At 39.1% G+C, this 15,962-nt stretch overlaps 1 protein-coding gene across 5 annotated transcripts in view; it reads right to left on the bottom strand.

The window, feature by feature from the left end:
* Nucleotides 1-15,962, bottom strand: part of rbfox3a (RNA binding fox-1 homolog 3a) — a 537,286-nt gene that overhangs the window by 66,167 nt on the left and 455,157 nt on the right. For 4 of the 5 annotated variants that reach the window (XM_088322988.1, XM_088322991.1, XM_088322989.1 and 1 more), the window contains 3 exons: nt 13,355-13,603; nt 10,300-10,371; nt 1,263-1,409 (listed from right to left, as the gene is read on the bottom strand). In XM_088322988.1, coding sequence (XP_088179114.1) covers nt 1,263-1,409; nt 10,300-10,371; nt 13,355-13,603 — 468 coding nt within the window. The remainder of the gene's footprint in view (nt 1-1,262; nt 1,410-10,299; nt 10,372-13,354; nt 13,604-15,962) is intronic. The other variant, XM_088322992.1, reaches the window with a different exon arrangement.

Below are 15,962 nucleotides of genomic sequence, written 5' to 3'. Positions count from 1 at the left end.
AGATACAATTTCATTTTTTCAATAATGTCATTAAATCCTATACAGTGAAACCTCGGTTTTCGAACGCCTCTCAGTTCGAACAAATCAGAGTCCGACCAAAAATTTTGAGAAATTCTTGCTTCGCTGTTCAGTCAAAAAAATCGGAGTTCGAACGCCGGTATGGCGTGAGTGCATACGCTAGGATGCGATGCTGAGCGGCGTACGGGTGTAGATGGCTCTTTTCCTGACCAACTGTTATCGCGTGCGGACGTGCTTCGTTTTGCTTTTGATATAGGTGTACCAAGTGTTTTAGCCCCTAAGTAGGCCTCCGAAGAAAGTCAGTGAAAGCAGCAAAGTTGGTACAGGTGAAAAATGAAAAGTAGTGCGTACAACTATTGCATTTAAGAAAGAAATAATAGCAAAATATGAAGGAGGTGTGCGAGTGTCTGATCTTGCCTGCGCCTTCTGCTGACCACCACAAAGGTAAGAAATCCTATTCATAATTTTATTCTTTATCCTTTTTTTTTTTACACGTTCATGTTAGCATAATCTTTCGTACGGAAGATTACGATAACGCAAACGTACGATTAGCCTGTGTTAGCTTTATGTTCACGTTAAACATTAAAGGTAAACATTCAGGGTGTTGGAACGGAGCCCAACATTCAGGGTGTTGGAACGGAGCCCCCTTTCCAATGAACCCCTCACCACTTGTTGTGGAGACCCGGGGGCTAAATGACTTGTAAACGACCTGATTTTTTTATTTTTACACGTTCATGTTGGCGTAATCTTTCCTACGGAAGATTATGATAACGCGAACGTTCGATTAGCCTAGGTTAGCTTTATGTTTACGTTAAACATTCAGGGTGTTGGAACGGATTAAAACGATTTACATTATTTTTAATGGGAAAAATGATTTCGGTGATTGAACAAATCGGTTTTCGAACAGGGTTCTGGAACGGATTATGGTCGAGAACCGAGCTTCCACTGTACTTACACAAGTTTGCTTTTTTCTACTAGGCGGTTTTCAATTAATCTGCAGGTTCCAACAAGCCAGATTTAAGACTTTTAAAGACCTTCATCCATCCATTACACGTATATTACACGTATATTACATATTTGTTGTAACTGCTCGGCTATTTGATCATTTTAATGTTCTTTTTCTGCTGAACCGTTGTTCGAAACGCTTTAGGAGTATCTATCCCCACCATACAGCAATTTCACCTGGCGATCCCCACCTCAGAACAGATTTATGTCATAAGCCATTATACAATTGTGCATCTTACCCCAAACATTTGCCGCAGGTCGGGATCTCGGAAACGAAAAGGTATGTTGGAGACGTGTAATCTTTTGGGCTGTTGTTTCTCCGAAGAGTCGCCGGCCTGCAGGTGAAGATGCTGAGAAGCTTCCGTCTGTGCCACGTCGTCCACCTGCTGCCGAAAAACAACACAAAAAGCCGAAAGTCAAAAATTGTTGGGGTAAGTCTTCTCGGATGCAAGAAAAGGCAAGTCTCACGTTGTAGTGTGGATCATCATGCACTGGTGCAACTATTCCAGTGATTTACTGCAAACAAGTCATCTCTTTGTGGCTCAACAATCATCATTTCACAATGCAAGGCATCGAGGTGAGAACATGCAATGCATTCAGTCCGCTGTGAATCGTTGCCCAAGTTGTGGTTTAAAAAAACATTTGTTTTTTCCTTCAAATTTGGAGAAAATAACAAGATCCTAACTTCATAGGGTGTACCAAAGGATTTGAGTCGGTTTTGTTTTGCAGGTGGGATACAGCCCTTAAAAAAATGTTCCAGCCCTTAAAAAAATGTTGTCGGATTGATTGTACAAAACTCGAAAAACATTTCTTTCCTCATCTCATAAAAACACAATATTATATTAATAATAATAATAATAATAATAATGATAATAAAAATAATAATAACAATACTAATGATAATAATATGTAGATATCGACCTTCATAAAATTAAGAAACAAATACAAAAAAATAGTTAAAAATATGTAAAAAGTTAAAAAAAACAAAACAATTAAATGAATAAAAAAACAAATGAATATGTGAATACAAATAAAGAAATGATAATGAATAGCTCAATAAATAAATAGTCCAATATATAAGTAAATAAATATATGAATAAATAGACATAAATAAAGAAATCATTCACGGTAAATACATGAATGGATACATAAACAAACAAACAAAAAAATATATACATGGAATGGATGAATAAATAAATAGTTTATTAAATACATAGATATATAAATGGTTCAATATATAAATAAAGAATTTACATGAATGAATGAACAAAAACATCAGCAAAATATATATCGTAAAATCAAGTTTATTGTCATTTCTTTGCTAGTATTATTAAAAAAGACCTTCCTATTGGTGTAAGTAATACATTTGTCTGTTCTAAAATGTGAAAATATAAGAATATATGAATTACATAATGCATATGTTCTTTTATTCATGAACATTTTGGGGTACAAAATCCCCCCCAAAAAACAAAAATGCTTGGCCGAAGTACTAAAAGAGCAAAACTGAAATAAATCACCCAAAACAAAGTCATAATTTGAAATATTTCGTATTAAATTAGCTCAGTCAGCTAAAAACACATTGTTCATAATATACTCCCGGAGTCCCCCAAGGTTCCATCTTGGGTCCTGTTATTTTTGATTTGCAAAACTAAAATATTTTACGAAAAAATATGAAGAATAATTAAAAAACTATATTTTGGCTTAGCCCGATTAGCTGACAATGTTGACCCGTTGTTGATCATGAACTCACGGAGTCCCCCAAGGCTCCATCTTGGGTCCTGTTATTTTTGATTTGCAAAACTAAAAAGGTCAGCTGACAATGTTGAGCTGTTGTTGATCATAAACTCACGGAGTCCCCCAAGCCTCCATCTTGGGTCCTGTTTATTTTTGATTTGCAAAACTAAAATAGTTTACGGAAAAAAATGAAGAACAATTTAAAAATTATATTTTGGCTTAGCCCCGTCAGCTGACAATGTTGACCTGTTGTTGATCATAAACTCACGGAGTCCCCCAAGGCTCCATCTTGTGTCCAGTTATTTTTGATTTGCAAAACAATTTTTTTTTCCGAAAACAAATGAAGGATAATTTAAAAACTAGATTTTGGCTTAGCCCCGTCAGCTGACAATGTTGAACCGTTGTTGATCATAAACTCACGGAGTCCCCCCATTACTCTATCTTCAATGCTGTTATTTGTTTTTTTCTTGTACATTCTCCTCGATTAAAATAATGGCTTAAAGCGGTTTCAAATAATCAAAAAGTATCTTTGACCAGTTTTTGTTGTTTATTTCTAAACAAATTTCACAAAACTAACCATCATTTTGGATGACAGTGGAAAAAGAAAGAAGACAGGCAAAAGCCTGATACAGAAAGACGATGTCAGCTTATTCGGCCGCTGATCAATGAGCGAGAAGTGCTGAAGGTAGCAGCATTGCTAGCGATAGACGGACAAACCGGAGAGTGGTCCAGAGGAAAAAAAAAAACCCGAATGAGGAGGGGGAATTAGCGCGAGCGTGATTGGCCTGTAGAGGAGGAAGTGTTCAGAAATGCAAGACGCGAGCTAAGTGCTGACTGCGGTGGGAACGGTAAAAATGGAAAAGCGAGGAAGTCGGGATAATGGCATTACATCACTCGTTCTCGCACGTAGACACAAAAAAGCTGAATAGCTAGGCGAGCTAATGCCGCAATCAGCTGTCTGGGTTTCATCCTGCCTGCCGACTTTGTGGGCACATTTCTGACGCTTTCGGACATTTAACACGAGGGGAGTGCAGTCAGGAGTTTTAAAGTGCCGACTGGACGAAAAAATTGACACTAACGGAGCAAAGAAACAAAAAGAAATGGACCTAAATGGATCTTAAGTTAATGTAATTCTATCTTTGATTTTATAGTACTTTATAACACTACCAGAATATATAAAAGAAAGAAATATAAAACATATAGTCAGACACAGGAGGTCATTATTGTTTCATGTTGGACCACGAAGGTGCACAATAACCAGAATTTTTGGTAGTAATATAAGCAACTACCACCAGATGGCGGACTTAATTGTGCTTTTAGTAACACATGATATGCTTGCATTCCTCCGACGCGCTCAAAGAAACTCTTCTTTTTTTATATCATTGGGGGGTTTGTTCCAACCCCAACAGATAAAAGTAAGATAAAAGCAGATAGGTGCAATGGAAAATAAAGGATCATGGCTTTTTGAACTCAGTTGGGCATTGGTAACACAAACTTAACAGAGAAAATACTTAACCTTCAATTTTTTAAGACAGTTCAAACGACGCACGCAAACTTTAATAAACCCAAGTAAAAAAAGCTAAATTTTCTCTATATCATCAAAGGCGCCACCGCGAGCGGCAGCCTTTCCAGCAGCTCTGTGTTATTTTGCTCTTTTGGTGATTTATTGTTTTAAGTGTCTGCTTCTATCTTCGGTGTTTTTTGTCCCGTTTGATAACTACACTTTGGATTACTTTCTATCCTATCGTTATGGGTTTTAACGCACAAAAATGTTTATTTGAGGAATCAACTCCTTGCCCTGAAGAATTCTCGTCCCGGCGTGATGAAGGGGCCCTATCGTGGATACAGAGTCTGAGCTAGCTAAGCGGCTAGCGGCGTTATAAGTCTTCGGTACCGTCCGCAATCATTGTAAATGTGAACTCTCTACCACGAACTGGCTGTGCTGGTGAAAAACATCAAAGCGTACAGGGAGTGCAGTTTGCTATGTTTTAAGGAAACGTGGCTAATGTCTAGCATCCCGGACGCTAACGTGGAGCTACCCAGAGCTACACGGCTTCAGCGCTGTTAAGCCAGGCAGACACAAGAAGCAGAAAAGAGGTGGACTAGCTATCTACGTGAACACGAGTTGGTGTATCCCTGGGCACAAAGATTTCCATCTGCTGCAGGGACGTCAAACTTTTGGCCTAGCGTGTGACGTCATCCACTCCGCTGTTGTTAAACTACAACACAGCACCCCGAGGCCATCCTGTTAATCGGTTACTAAACAACAAAAGGATACTGCTGGAAGTGTGAATTTCCCTACGGGGATGAATAAAGTATCTATCTTTCAGCAGACCAGACGAAGTTTTTACTGCACTCGAACGCCATCCTACAACTTCATTCTACCATATATTTTGGAGTGAAAGTCACGTTTTTTTTCCCAAGGTCGGAGTGAGACTTATACTCTGGTGAAATTATTAACACATGATTATATCATTGAGTTTGAAATTGTTTCCACCTGTGATTAATTTTAGATTGCAAGAGGGCGCTCTAGGCCTGATTTAATTATAATTATAACATTTAGCTTTTTTGTTCCGTTATCTTCTTTGTTTTCTTTTATTCTTACTGTTAAATGTGAACCTGGAGTGCCACGTCCAATTTCGTTGTCACAATATGTTCAACCCATTTTGTAACAATGACAATAAAGGTATATTCTATTCTATTCTTAATACTTTCAACCTTACTGTGTTGTGCCAAAAAAATGACAACGCGTTAAATGCCCCCCTAGTCACTCATGCAAACGTCCCTACATTTATTTTGTATCTCATTTTTGGGGAAATGCAATCGAACAGAAAAGGAAAGAGCATTTCCACCCTGTATCAAAATCACTTTTAAGCAAGTTGAAAATATTTACTTGACGAACTAACACCACATTTTCAATCGGGAGACAAACATTTAGAACATATATTTTCTTTATTCTTCTTTTGAATTGGATTCCAAGATGTCATGCATGTGTTTGCTGTTTGATATTATTACTAAATACCCCTGTGACTTATACTCCAGACTGGTATACTTTTTTGGTCATGATTGCCGATTCAGAGGACCTGCGACCTCTTAATTGGCGCCAACAGCTCGGACAGCTGATTGGCTGATGTACTCCTTTTAAACCCCCAACTTCCAAGAGATCCCTGTCAGATCGTTATGCGAACCGTTGCCCCCGGCTCGGTAAACTCTTACGTCAGACTCTGTTCCTGCCCTGGTTTTCTCTGCCTGATCCTCGTTGCCAACCTATTTCCGAACCGGACTCTGCCGCGTTCTGCCTGCCTGTTATGCGATCTGTTTTGCCCTGTTACCTGCCTGCCTCCTGTTGCCGACCTCGTTTCCGAACTTGACACCGCCCTTGCTCTCCAGTCCCGGCTAGAAACTTGTAATTTTCGCCTGTCATTGACCCTCCTCGCTAGACACGGAAGTGCCACTTCCGCATCTCCTGCTCCTCTTGTCCGTCAACCATCGGATCGTGGAAGCAAGCCCTGCTCGCCCTCTTTATTAATAAAAACTGAGAAAACAAGCGCTATTGGGTCCTGTGTCCGTTTCTGGTCTGTGACATTTTCCTTCTTATTTATGCAATTATTGGCTGGTGTGACTTATACTCCTGAGCGACCTATAGTCCAGAAACTACGGTAAGTTTTTTTTTCTTGTCTTGTTGCTGAAAAGTTGCGCGAGTCGCCTCAGCCATCCCGACGGTGTGAGCAGCCAGCCGGCGTGAGGCAATAATTACATTAACATTATCGTAGGCGAGCAGACCAAACTTGCTTGGCTGTCACCGGGGAAACGGTGCCACCGAATCCGATATTGCATTTAGGAAGGGAGTGTGTGTGGGATACATAAGACACAAGCTTTTCTTCTATCAATTTAAGCCTTAGAATTCCACGCATGCACACCCTTAATCCCCTCCGGTTCCCAAAGTGGCCCTAAACAACTCCACCTGCCCGCAAAGCCAATTACATCCCAGCTGTGTATTTACAATGTTTTCGATGAACAGGTGATAGCGGATCCTAGCTCAGCGGGAATGTGCGCCTAACTGTGGCACGTCGATTCGGCACAACGGGGTGGAAACAAAGAAAGAGTGGGTTACAAATTCCACTCGTCTGCAAAGTACACGGATGAGAGGTCGACCGATCATCGGGCCGCCAGCAAAAAAATTTGGGTACTTGATGGACATCGGTATCGGCATTTTGATTGATTCCTCAGGTCTATTAAATATTTAGGCTCAGATGCAGCCAAGCCTTGCTTTCCCTCTCTCCTGCTCTTCTCCATCTCCTCAAACCCTACCTACCCCGCACCTTGATTGGATAAGCGACCAAGTGCAGAGCCCCAGAACCAAGAAGAAGGTTAGAGCAGCGTAAAGAGCGGCAGCTCTGCTAACTTCTGTGTCTCGACATGCCTGTGAACGAAAACAGCTGATACCATCGATATTTTAAAACGTCCGCGGTAGAAAAACACCTGTGTGATTAAGAAGTAGCCCATTAAATATACTTAAAACTGGGTAAGAGAGCTTTGCTTTAAAGCAGAGTTATTCTCTCACTTAGTCCAACCCCCCAACACCCAAAGACCTTCGCACCGCCCAATCGGAGAAGCAACCAGGGGCGGAGCCACTGAACTAAAAGCTTTCCAAAATCCACACTCTGCAGCCCAGAATCAAGCTGCTGATAATATTGAGATTTTCAAAAGTGTAATTGACTCTTTCTCGGGAAGCATTTTGAGTGCTGAGTGATATATTAGCTCTTATCATAACATTAGTTCGTCTATCAATCAACCGTGTATTTGTGATTGACATAGAGCATAAAAAGCAAGCTGACGTGGAAGATGGAGTGATAAGCTGTTACCATAACGCTAGTTTGTCAAATTAATTAACTATTATATGTGCTGTAAATATAGCTAAAAGTGAAAGTTGACAAATACGCCAATCAAATAATTATGGTATCAGATCTTGTCAAATTTATAAAATGGTTCATGATAAATATGTTTCACAATGAATCATCCATTTTATTCGGCGTTTTTGCTAAGTATTACATGTCTTTTAATTGTAATTTATAAAGTTATTTTGTTTAAAAATAAATACTTAACACTTGGACATTGAGTCATAAATTTGTCTCTTTATGACACTTGATGGCATTAGTGTTTCATGCTGGATTTCGGGGACAGAAACAGTACATCTTTTTTTTATAATTTAGACAATTGTTTCGCTTAGAAAATGCTAGTCTATTAGTGATCCCAAGAACCAAGAAGAAATCCGCAGGTTCGAGCGCGTTTTCCATGCTCTGCCGTCTGAAATTCAAACTGCAACCTCAGTAAAAATGTTTAAATCTAGGCTTAAAACACCTTCCATTCTATAACTTTTGAATAACAAGACCTCAGGAACCTGTCAACCGGAAAATATGTTATTACCTATATTTCATAATAGAGAGTAAATGAAGCTGGAAAACACACACCAGACACATACAAACTAAGGTATCTAAAAGCATTTCAATAATGAATAAAGCCAAATTCCTTTTAAACTATAATGCGTTGTATTTATGATATTGTTTTCTAGTTCTGCCATACTTAACATATTGTGCAGAACATTTCGTTCTGTGTGCATGGTTACAAAGAATGACAATAAAAGTAAATTCTATTCTATTCTATTCTTCTATTCAGAAGTCTGGGGCAATAATTACAAAAGTTCACTCCAAAAACGTGCAATTAGAACCATACACAGGGTAGGATATCTGGATCATACTAATATTTTATTCCAAATTATTAAAATTGGATGATTTAATAAAATTTTTCAGTTCACAGCTGCTATTTAAGGTCAACAAAAACATAGTGCCAGAAAACATCCAAAACTTATTCACTCGGAAAGAGGGAAGTTATAACTTAAGGCGATGTAGTAAATTCAAAATCCCAAAAGTGAGAACCACCAGGAAAAGTATGTGTGTGTCTGTGTGTGGAGTCAAACTTTGGAACAATTTACAAGACGAGATCAAACAATGTCCAAATATTCACGTGTTCAAATTTAAATACAAAAAGCATTACTGGCAGATACAGAGATTAAGAAAATGGGGTACGCGTGATACTAGAGATTGAAAATATTGCATAGCAAATTGATGTTTTTTTTGTTACTATTTTTATATCATAACTTTTATTATTGCTATTGTTATTATCATTAATATTTAGTGACTAGTAACATTATAACGTGAATAGATGGGTACTACGATGATTAGTATTTAAAATATGTGACTATTGTTATTATAATCATTGATATCCGACCTATGTAATATGTACTTATATCCGTGAAGTTTTGTTATATTTAGACACAAAATAGGAACTATCTGTAAAATGTAATTAATAAGGGAGATGAAGGGGTAGGGAAAATAAGCATCTCCTTCTTACTACCCCTTTTCGAACATGGTATGTCAACATTATTTTTGTTTTTATTTTATAAAATAAATAAATAAAGTCTTCATTCATTCATTCATGTGGATGATGTCTTTGTACTGTCTGTTCGTTCTCCTCATGCTGAGGTTTTAGAGTTTTGTAGTTAGACGGTGTTTCTTCATTTTGTTCAAATTGAGGTTTTTGGGGTTTTTCCTGCCCTCATGTAGGTTTTAGATCATATTAGTCTGTAGTTTGCAATAGTCTGTGGTCTGTACAGCCCTTTGAGACTCCTTGTTATTAAGGGCGTCACAGAAAAACATGACCTGATGTTTTTGAGTTGTTCCTTTCCCTCATGTATGTTCCAGATCAGGGGATGGAGTAATAGTAGACTATAGGTTGTAGAGTCCTATGAGACTTCTTGTGATTGAGGGCTATACACATAAACATGAGGTGACTTCGAGTTGGACGGGTGTTTCTTCATTTTGTTCATATTGAGGTTTTTGGGGTTTTTCCTGCCCTCATGTAGGTTTTAGATCAGGGGATGGTGTCATAATAGTCTGTAGTTTGCAATAGTCTGTGGTCTGTACAGCCCTTTGAGACTCCTTGTGATTAAGGGCGCCACAGAAAAACATGACCTGATGTTTTTGAGTTTTTCCTTTCCCTCATGTATGTTCCAGATCAGGGGATGGAGTAATAGTAGACTGTAGTTTGTAGAGTCCTATGAGACTTCTTGTGATTGAGGGCTATACACATAAACATGAGGTGACTTCGAAAGTATTTAAGGGCTCGATTTAATTAAAGAAAAAATCGAAAATACTAAATGAGATGTCATTCTCAGGCTTATTTACTGCCTTTCATCGACTTCCTTACGTTACCCCAGGATCCCTCAGGACGGAATACTTTTGACTTTTTAAGTTGCAGTTGAGAGAGACTTTCGAAAAGGCGGCAGTAGAGTCAACAAGAAAGCCTCCGTCGACTCCCCGCAGGCTCGGCCGTGTACCACCCACCACTACAAAAGCATTTCGGCTCAATTATCCTAAAACCCGACCGGCTTCAAAGGTGAGTGCCGCGTATGAATGAATCTTTTGATTTTAAGAAAAAAAACAAAACAAAAAAAACTTGCATTCAGATCAAGCAGTCGTCTACCTTGTAAGTGTGGTGAGGAGAACATTCTCTCCACACGGCTTCCCCTGAGAAAGCATCTTTAAGCAAGCAAAACTGAAAGAAAAACAAACCATTTGGGGTCAAGGATTGCTTGCTGACATTGCACATATCACAAAAAGCACATTAAAAAAAAAAGAAAGAAAAGCTGACTATTCGAGTCACGAATCTTCGGACTGACCCGTCGGTTTTCTTGGAGGGAACCGGAAAAGAACAGGTGGGGCCTGGAGCGACGTTGCGATTCCTGTAAACAAGCTTGGCCCCGCAAGACGTCAGCGCTCATAGACGGGTTCTATACCACCCCGGCAACATATTTTATTTATCGGGGAGAAAAGAAAGAAAAAAAAAACTGCCAAAGCTTGATGGAACGGATGTTTTCACTCCAGACTTCAGCTCCAAACTTGCTGATCTGCTCCCCTGCAGTTCTATTTAGGACGGCTAAGTGGATGCTAGCACTCAAAGAAATTGTCCGTTTGAATTAGTCGAAATACAAAGCGATCGACTCGAGCAATTTAGTTACGCAAGACAATAAAATGCATCAGAAGTGAGTGCAAAAGGTCATAAATCAGCAGATATCCGGTTTCGATACTCACCTAGGTTTGGATCGGTGCTGAGCTGGGTAAGATATTCGATAATATGATTTTTTTGGGACGCAAAAAAACAAGTAACCTCTGTTTTACTAAATTGATAGTGTTAGACATACATACATACGTCAGAAGTGTATGTATTAGGTCATAAATCACAAAATATTTGGTCTCTTGATTGGTGTGAGATCCTAAATAGGCAATATATTTGATGCAGCAAAACATAAAAAAAAAAAAAAAAAACAACTGACCTCTGTTTTATGAAATTTTACAGTGTCACGCATACATAGGTCTGAAATGTATGCAAAAGGTCATAAATCACACAATATTTGGTTTATTGATTGTTGTGAGCTCCTAACTAGGCAATATATTTAATGCAGCAATTTTTTTTTAGAAACAACTGACCTCAGTTTTACTATATTTTACAGTTTTACACATACGCACGTATGAAGTGTATATAAAATGTCATAAATCACACAATATTTGGTTTCTTGATTGTTTTAAGCTCCTACCTAGGCAAGATATTTGATGCAGCAATTTTTTTTAGAAACAACTGACCTCTGACTATATTTTAAAGTGTTACACATGAATACGCCAGAAGTGTATGTCAAAGGTCATAAATCACAAAATATTTGGTTTCTTGATTGATGTAAGATCCTAACTATGCAAGATATTTGATGCAGCAATTTTTTAGAAACAACTGACCTCTGTTTTACTATATTTTACAGTGTTACACAGACGCACGTCAGAATTGAATATAAAATGTCATAAATCACAAAATATTTGGTTTCTTTATTGATGTAAGCTCCTTACTAGGCAAGATATTTGAGGCTGATTTTTTTTTTAGAAACAAATGACCTCTGTTTTACTATATTTTACAGTGTTACACAGACGCACGTCAGAATTGAATATAAAATGTCATAAATCACAAAATATTTGGTTTCTTTATTGATGTAAGCTCCTTACTAGGCAAGATATTTGAGGCTGAATTTTTTTTTAGAAACAAATGACCTCTGTTTTACTATATTTTACAGTGTTACACAGACGCACGTCAGAATTGAATATAAAATGTCATAAATCACAAAATATTTGGTTTCTTTATTGATGTAAGCTCCTTACTAGGCAAGATATTTGAGGCTGAATTTTTTTTTAGAAACAAATGACCTCTGTTTTACTATATTTTACAGTGTTACACAGACGGACGTCAGAATTGAATATAAAATGTCATAAATCACAAAATATTTGGTTTCTTTATTGATGTAAGCTCCTTACTAGGCAAGATATTTGAGGCTGAATTTTTTTTAGAAACAACTGACCTCTGTTTTACTATATTTTACAGTGTTACACAGACGCACGTCAGAATTGAATATAAAATGTCATAAATCACAAAATATTTGGTTTCTTTATTGAAGTAAGCTCCTTACTAGGCAAGATATTTGAGGCTGAATTTTTTTTAGAAACAACTGACCTCTGTTTTACTATATTTTCCAGTGTTAGACATAAATACGTCAGAAGTGTATGTAAATAGTCATAAATCACAAAACATTTAGTTTCTTGATTGATGTGAGCTCCTAGCTAGGCTAGATATTTGATGCAGATTTTTTTTTTTTTTTTTTAGAAACAACTGACCTCTGTTTTACTATATTTTCCAGTGTTAGACATAAATACATCAGAAGTGTATGTAATAGGTCATAAATCACAAAATATTTGGTTTCTTGATTGATGTAACTAGGCAAGATATTTAATTTTATGCCACATGAATTATATGGAACATTAAATATGTTGTCATTTTACCACGCTGGGTCTAATTATATTTATTTTGTGTGTGTATTTGGCGTCAGTGTATTTGATGGGTGGAGAGTGATGATTTCATTGTACATTTAAGGGACAGTGTGTAAAATTTAGTGCTTCCTAGTGGTGTAATAAAACCATGGTTCAGTAAAAAACAACAACATTGATTTCCAGTGACCAGAAAAATCACTGGTCAAGAAATGTGTATTTATTTTAGATAATGAAGATAAAAGTCGCTGCCATGGTTGTCTGGCATCTTGCTGCTATGCCCTTGGCACTGGTTTTAATTCACATTAGACAGTACAGTGCCATCTAGTGGTCAGATATTACACACTTGGGCTTTAATGTTTTTATACAGCACTATGAGTTGCATTTTGGTGACTGAAAAGTTTTATACGAATACATTTTGATTTGTATATGACTTGTAATTACATAGTAACTACATACTAATAACGAGTTATATTTTTGTAAAATCGGCTTATCAGTAAAAATAAGTAGCTATTTAACCCCAGATCTAAACCAATCCGTTGCCTGATATTTGGTCAAATTGGTTATGATATGCTAACTATTCCAGACTGTATGTTAGCTTAGCATTTTGCATAATTCATCATCGCAACAGTGTTGTCAATGAGTGGTTAGCTTAGCATTTAGCATGATTTCCTCACCGCGACCGTGTTGCCTGTGAGTGGGGGGACGTTGCTGTCGTTGTGGGGCTGCTCGGCCTGTGTGTGCGCCGGCGTGTAAAGCGTCAGGGCGTGTTCGGCCACCGCGTTGGGGCCCGAAAAGTCGGCGGGCGGGTGAGCGTGGGGCCCCGCGTACTCAGGGGCCATTCCGTTTTGCGGTGGCGGAGGGTACTGGGCCGGCGGGAACGGCTGGGCCATCGCTTCGGGGGGAGCCGGGGCCTCTTGGTTACCCTGCCAGGAGGAAAAGAAGAATGGTCATTGAAACAAAAAGTTTGGATTACATTATAAATCTCATCTCATTAGCTGCACCGCTTATCCTCAGTAGGGTCGCGGGGGTGCTGGAGCCCATCCCAGCAATCATCGGGCAGTGGGCAGGGGACACCTTGAACTGGTTGCCAAGACTTGCATTGATAGTAAAGGGAGAACCTAAAACGCAACTAGCCGGGCAACTCTCTTAAGCTACCCCTGTTTTATGTGTTGGACTATCACTTTTCTCCCCTTTAAACCTTTTAACAATTGTTTTTTAATATCTACTATTTTTTCAAATTCTAACAACAACAAATATTCTTGACCCAAATGGTAACTGGTCTGCATTTCTATAGTGCTTTTCAAGTCAATGAAGACCTCCCAAAGCGCTTTACAATGTGCTTCACACTTACCCATTCACACACACACTCACACACCAATAGCGGCCATGCAGCCATGCAAGGCATTATACAGGGATGCAGTGTCTTGCCCAAGGACACTTCGACATATAACACGGAGGAGCCGGGAATCGAACCTGCGGTCTCTTGATCCCAAGACGGGGGCACTACCTCCTGAGCTAGTTAACGGGTGCTTCATGCGTGGATAAACTGGTCCGATGATGGCATCCGATTTCAGTTGCGGTAAAGTTTGACTCTTGCGGTTTTAAAAAAACATTTGTTTTTGTTTTTTCGGAATTTTCTGGAGACAGATTGTGTTCTGCGCATAAAAATAGCATGTTGGTAACACCTACTTCTTTTTAGCCTTTTAATGCCAGATGTTTCTCTCAAATGGAAAGAGCCAATGACAGTCATTTTTCCATTTTGACACCATTTGGTGATTTGCTTTTGTCATTTGTAGTACCTCCAATATCTAAACAATGCTTCCCATTAACACAAGGCGACCATGCTTCCAAAATAACAATTTATTGCAAGAACGTTTCAGCGTCCGATATTTCCAGTGACCTCATCACACGATTTCGGTCACCATAGTGATCGCGGACGTGCACGAAACGTCATCCCTCTCTGCACTTACTTCTTTGTAATCCTTTTTTAGAAATAAAAAAATCTGTTAACGGGTTAACAGGCAGTCGCTCAGGAGGTAAAGCACTTGTCTTGGGATCAAGAGGTCGCAGGTTCGCTTCTTGGATCCTCCGTGTTGTAGGTCCAAGTGTCCTTGGGCAAGACACTGAATCCCTAATGCCCCCAATAAGCAGGTAGGCGCCTTGCATGGCTGTCTCCCTATTGGTGTGTGAGTGTGTGTGTGTGTGAATGGGTAAGTATGAAGCACAGTGTAGAGTGCTTTGGGAGGTCTTCATTGACTTGAAAAGCGCTATAGAAATGCAGACCATTTACATTGCACACTGTCAATCGCTGAGTACAGGAAGCAACACTAGGAAGTGGAGCTTCCTCGACAAATAACTGGACGAATAACTGATCAAACCTACTCCAGCCATCTGATGATGACTTATAAGACTGACCTCATTCCCAGGGGCTTGATGCAGGCTGATACACAGTGACAAACCCTTTTCAATACTTTTTAAAAACAAAAAAATATATTAAAAAAACAACTTATATTTACGTTTTGACACTCAGGTATCAGAAGGTTTGCATGTATGCGTTTGCGGCAGTGGCTCAGGAGGTAGAGCGCTCGTCTTGTGATCAAGAGATCGCAGTTCGAATCCCGGCCCCTCTGTGTTACATGTCAAAGTGTCCTTGGGTAAGACACTGAACCCCTAATGCGCCCAATAAGCAGGTTAGCGCCTTTCATGGCTGCAGGGCTGCTATTGAGAAATGTGAAGCACATTGGAAAGCGCTTTGGGAAGTCTTCATTGATATAGATGCAGATTTCATTTCAGCATTCAGGTTTACCCCGCCCCTAAATCATCGTACGAGAATTGTCGTCCGCGCAGAAATTTCCAACGACTCCCGATGTCGTCACTACAATCCAGCCGCAGTCCTTCCTTAGCGCTTTAAACCGTAATGGAATATAGCTCTTAAAAACTGTAATAATCAATGCGGGCAACTTTTTGAGGAAGGATGAGACTTTGACCTCAACCCTTTTCAAAGGTTTTCCTGCGATCGATGGCAGTATTGAAGTTGGCCATTCTTATGCATAGAGATTGATGGCGCCTAGCATAACAAAGTAGTTTGCCGACGGCTCGCCCACTACCGCGGCTTCTTAGACGGTTCTCCGACTATTTTTTTTTTCTACTCGTGGTCACCAAAGTGGCGCCCGCGGGGGCCAGATAACCCCAAAGGACCACATTGGAAGCCTGTAGGCCAGTTTGCATTATTTCAATGGCAAATAACACCAGTTCAATCATGTTGCTGCTCTTTGATACCCG

The sequence above is a fragment of the Urocampus carinirostris genome, chromosome 19 (genome assembly GCF_059441175.1).
Source record: "Urocampus carinirostris isolate Australia breed hairy pipefish chromosome 19, RoL_Ucar_1.0, whole genome shotgun sequence".
In the NCBI taxonomy this organism is placed as follows: domain Eukaryota; kingdom Metazoa; phylum Chordata; class Actinopteri; order Syngnathiformes; family Syngnathidae; genus Urocampus; species Urocampus carinirostris.
The sequence above is the reverse complement of the archived record's forward strand: the minus strand, read 5'-3'. Positions and strand labels throughout refer to the sequence as shown.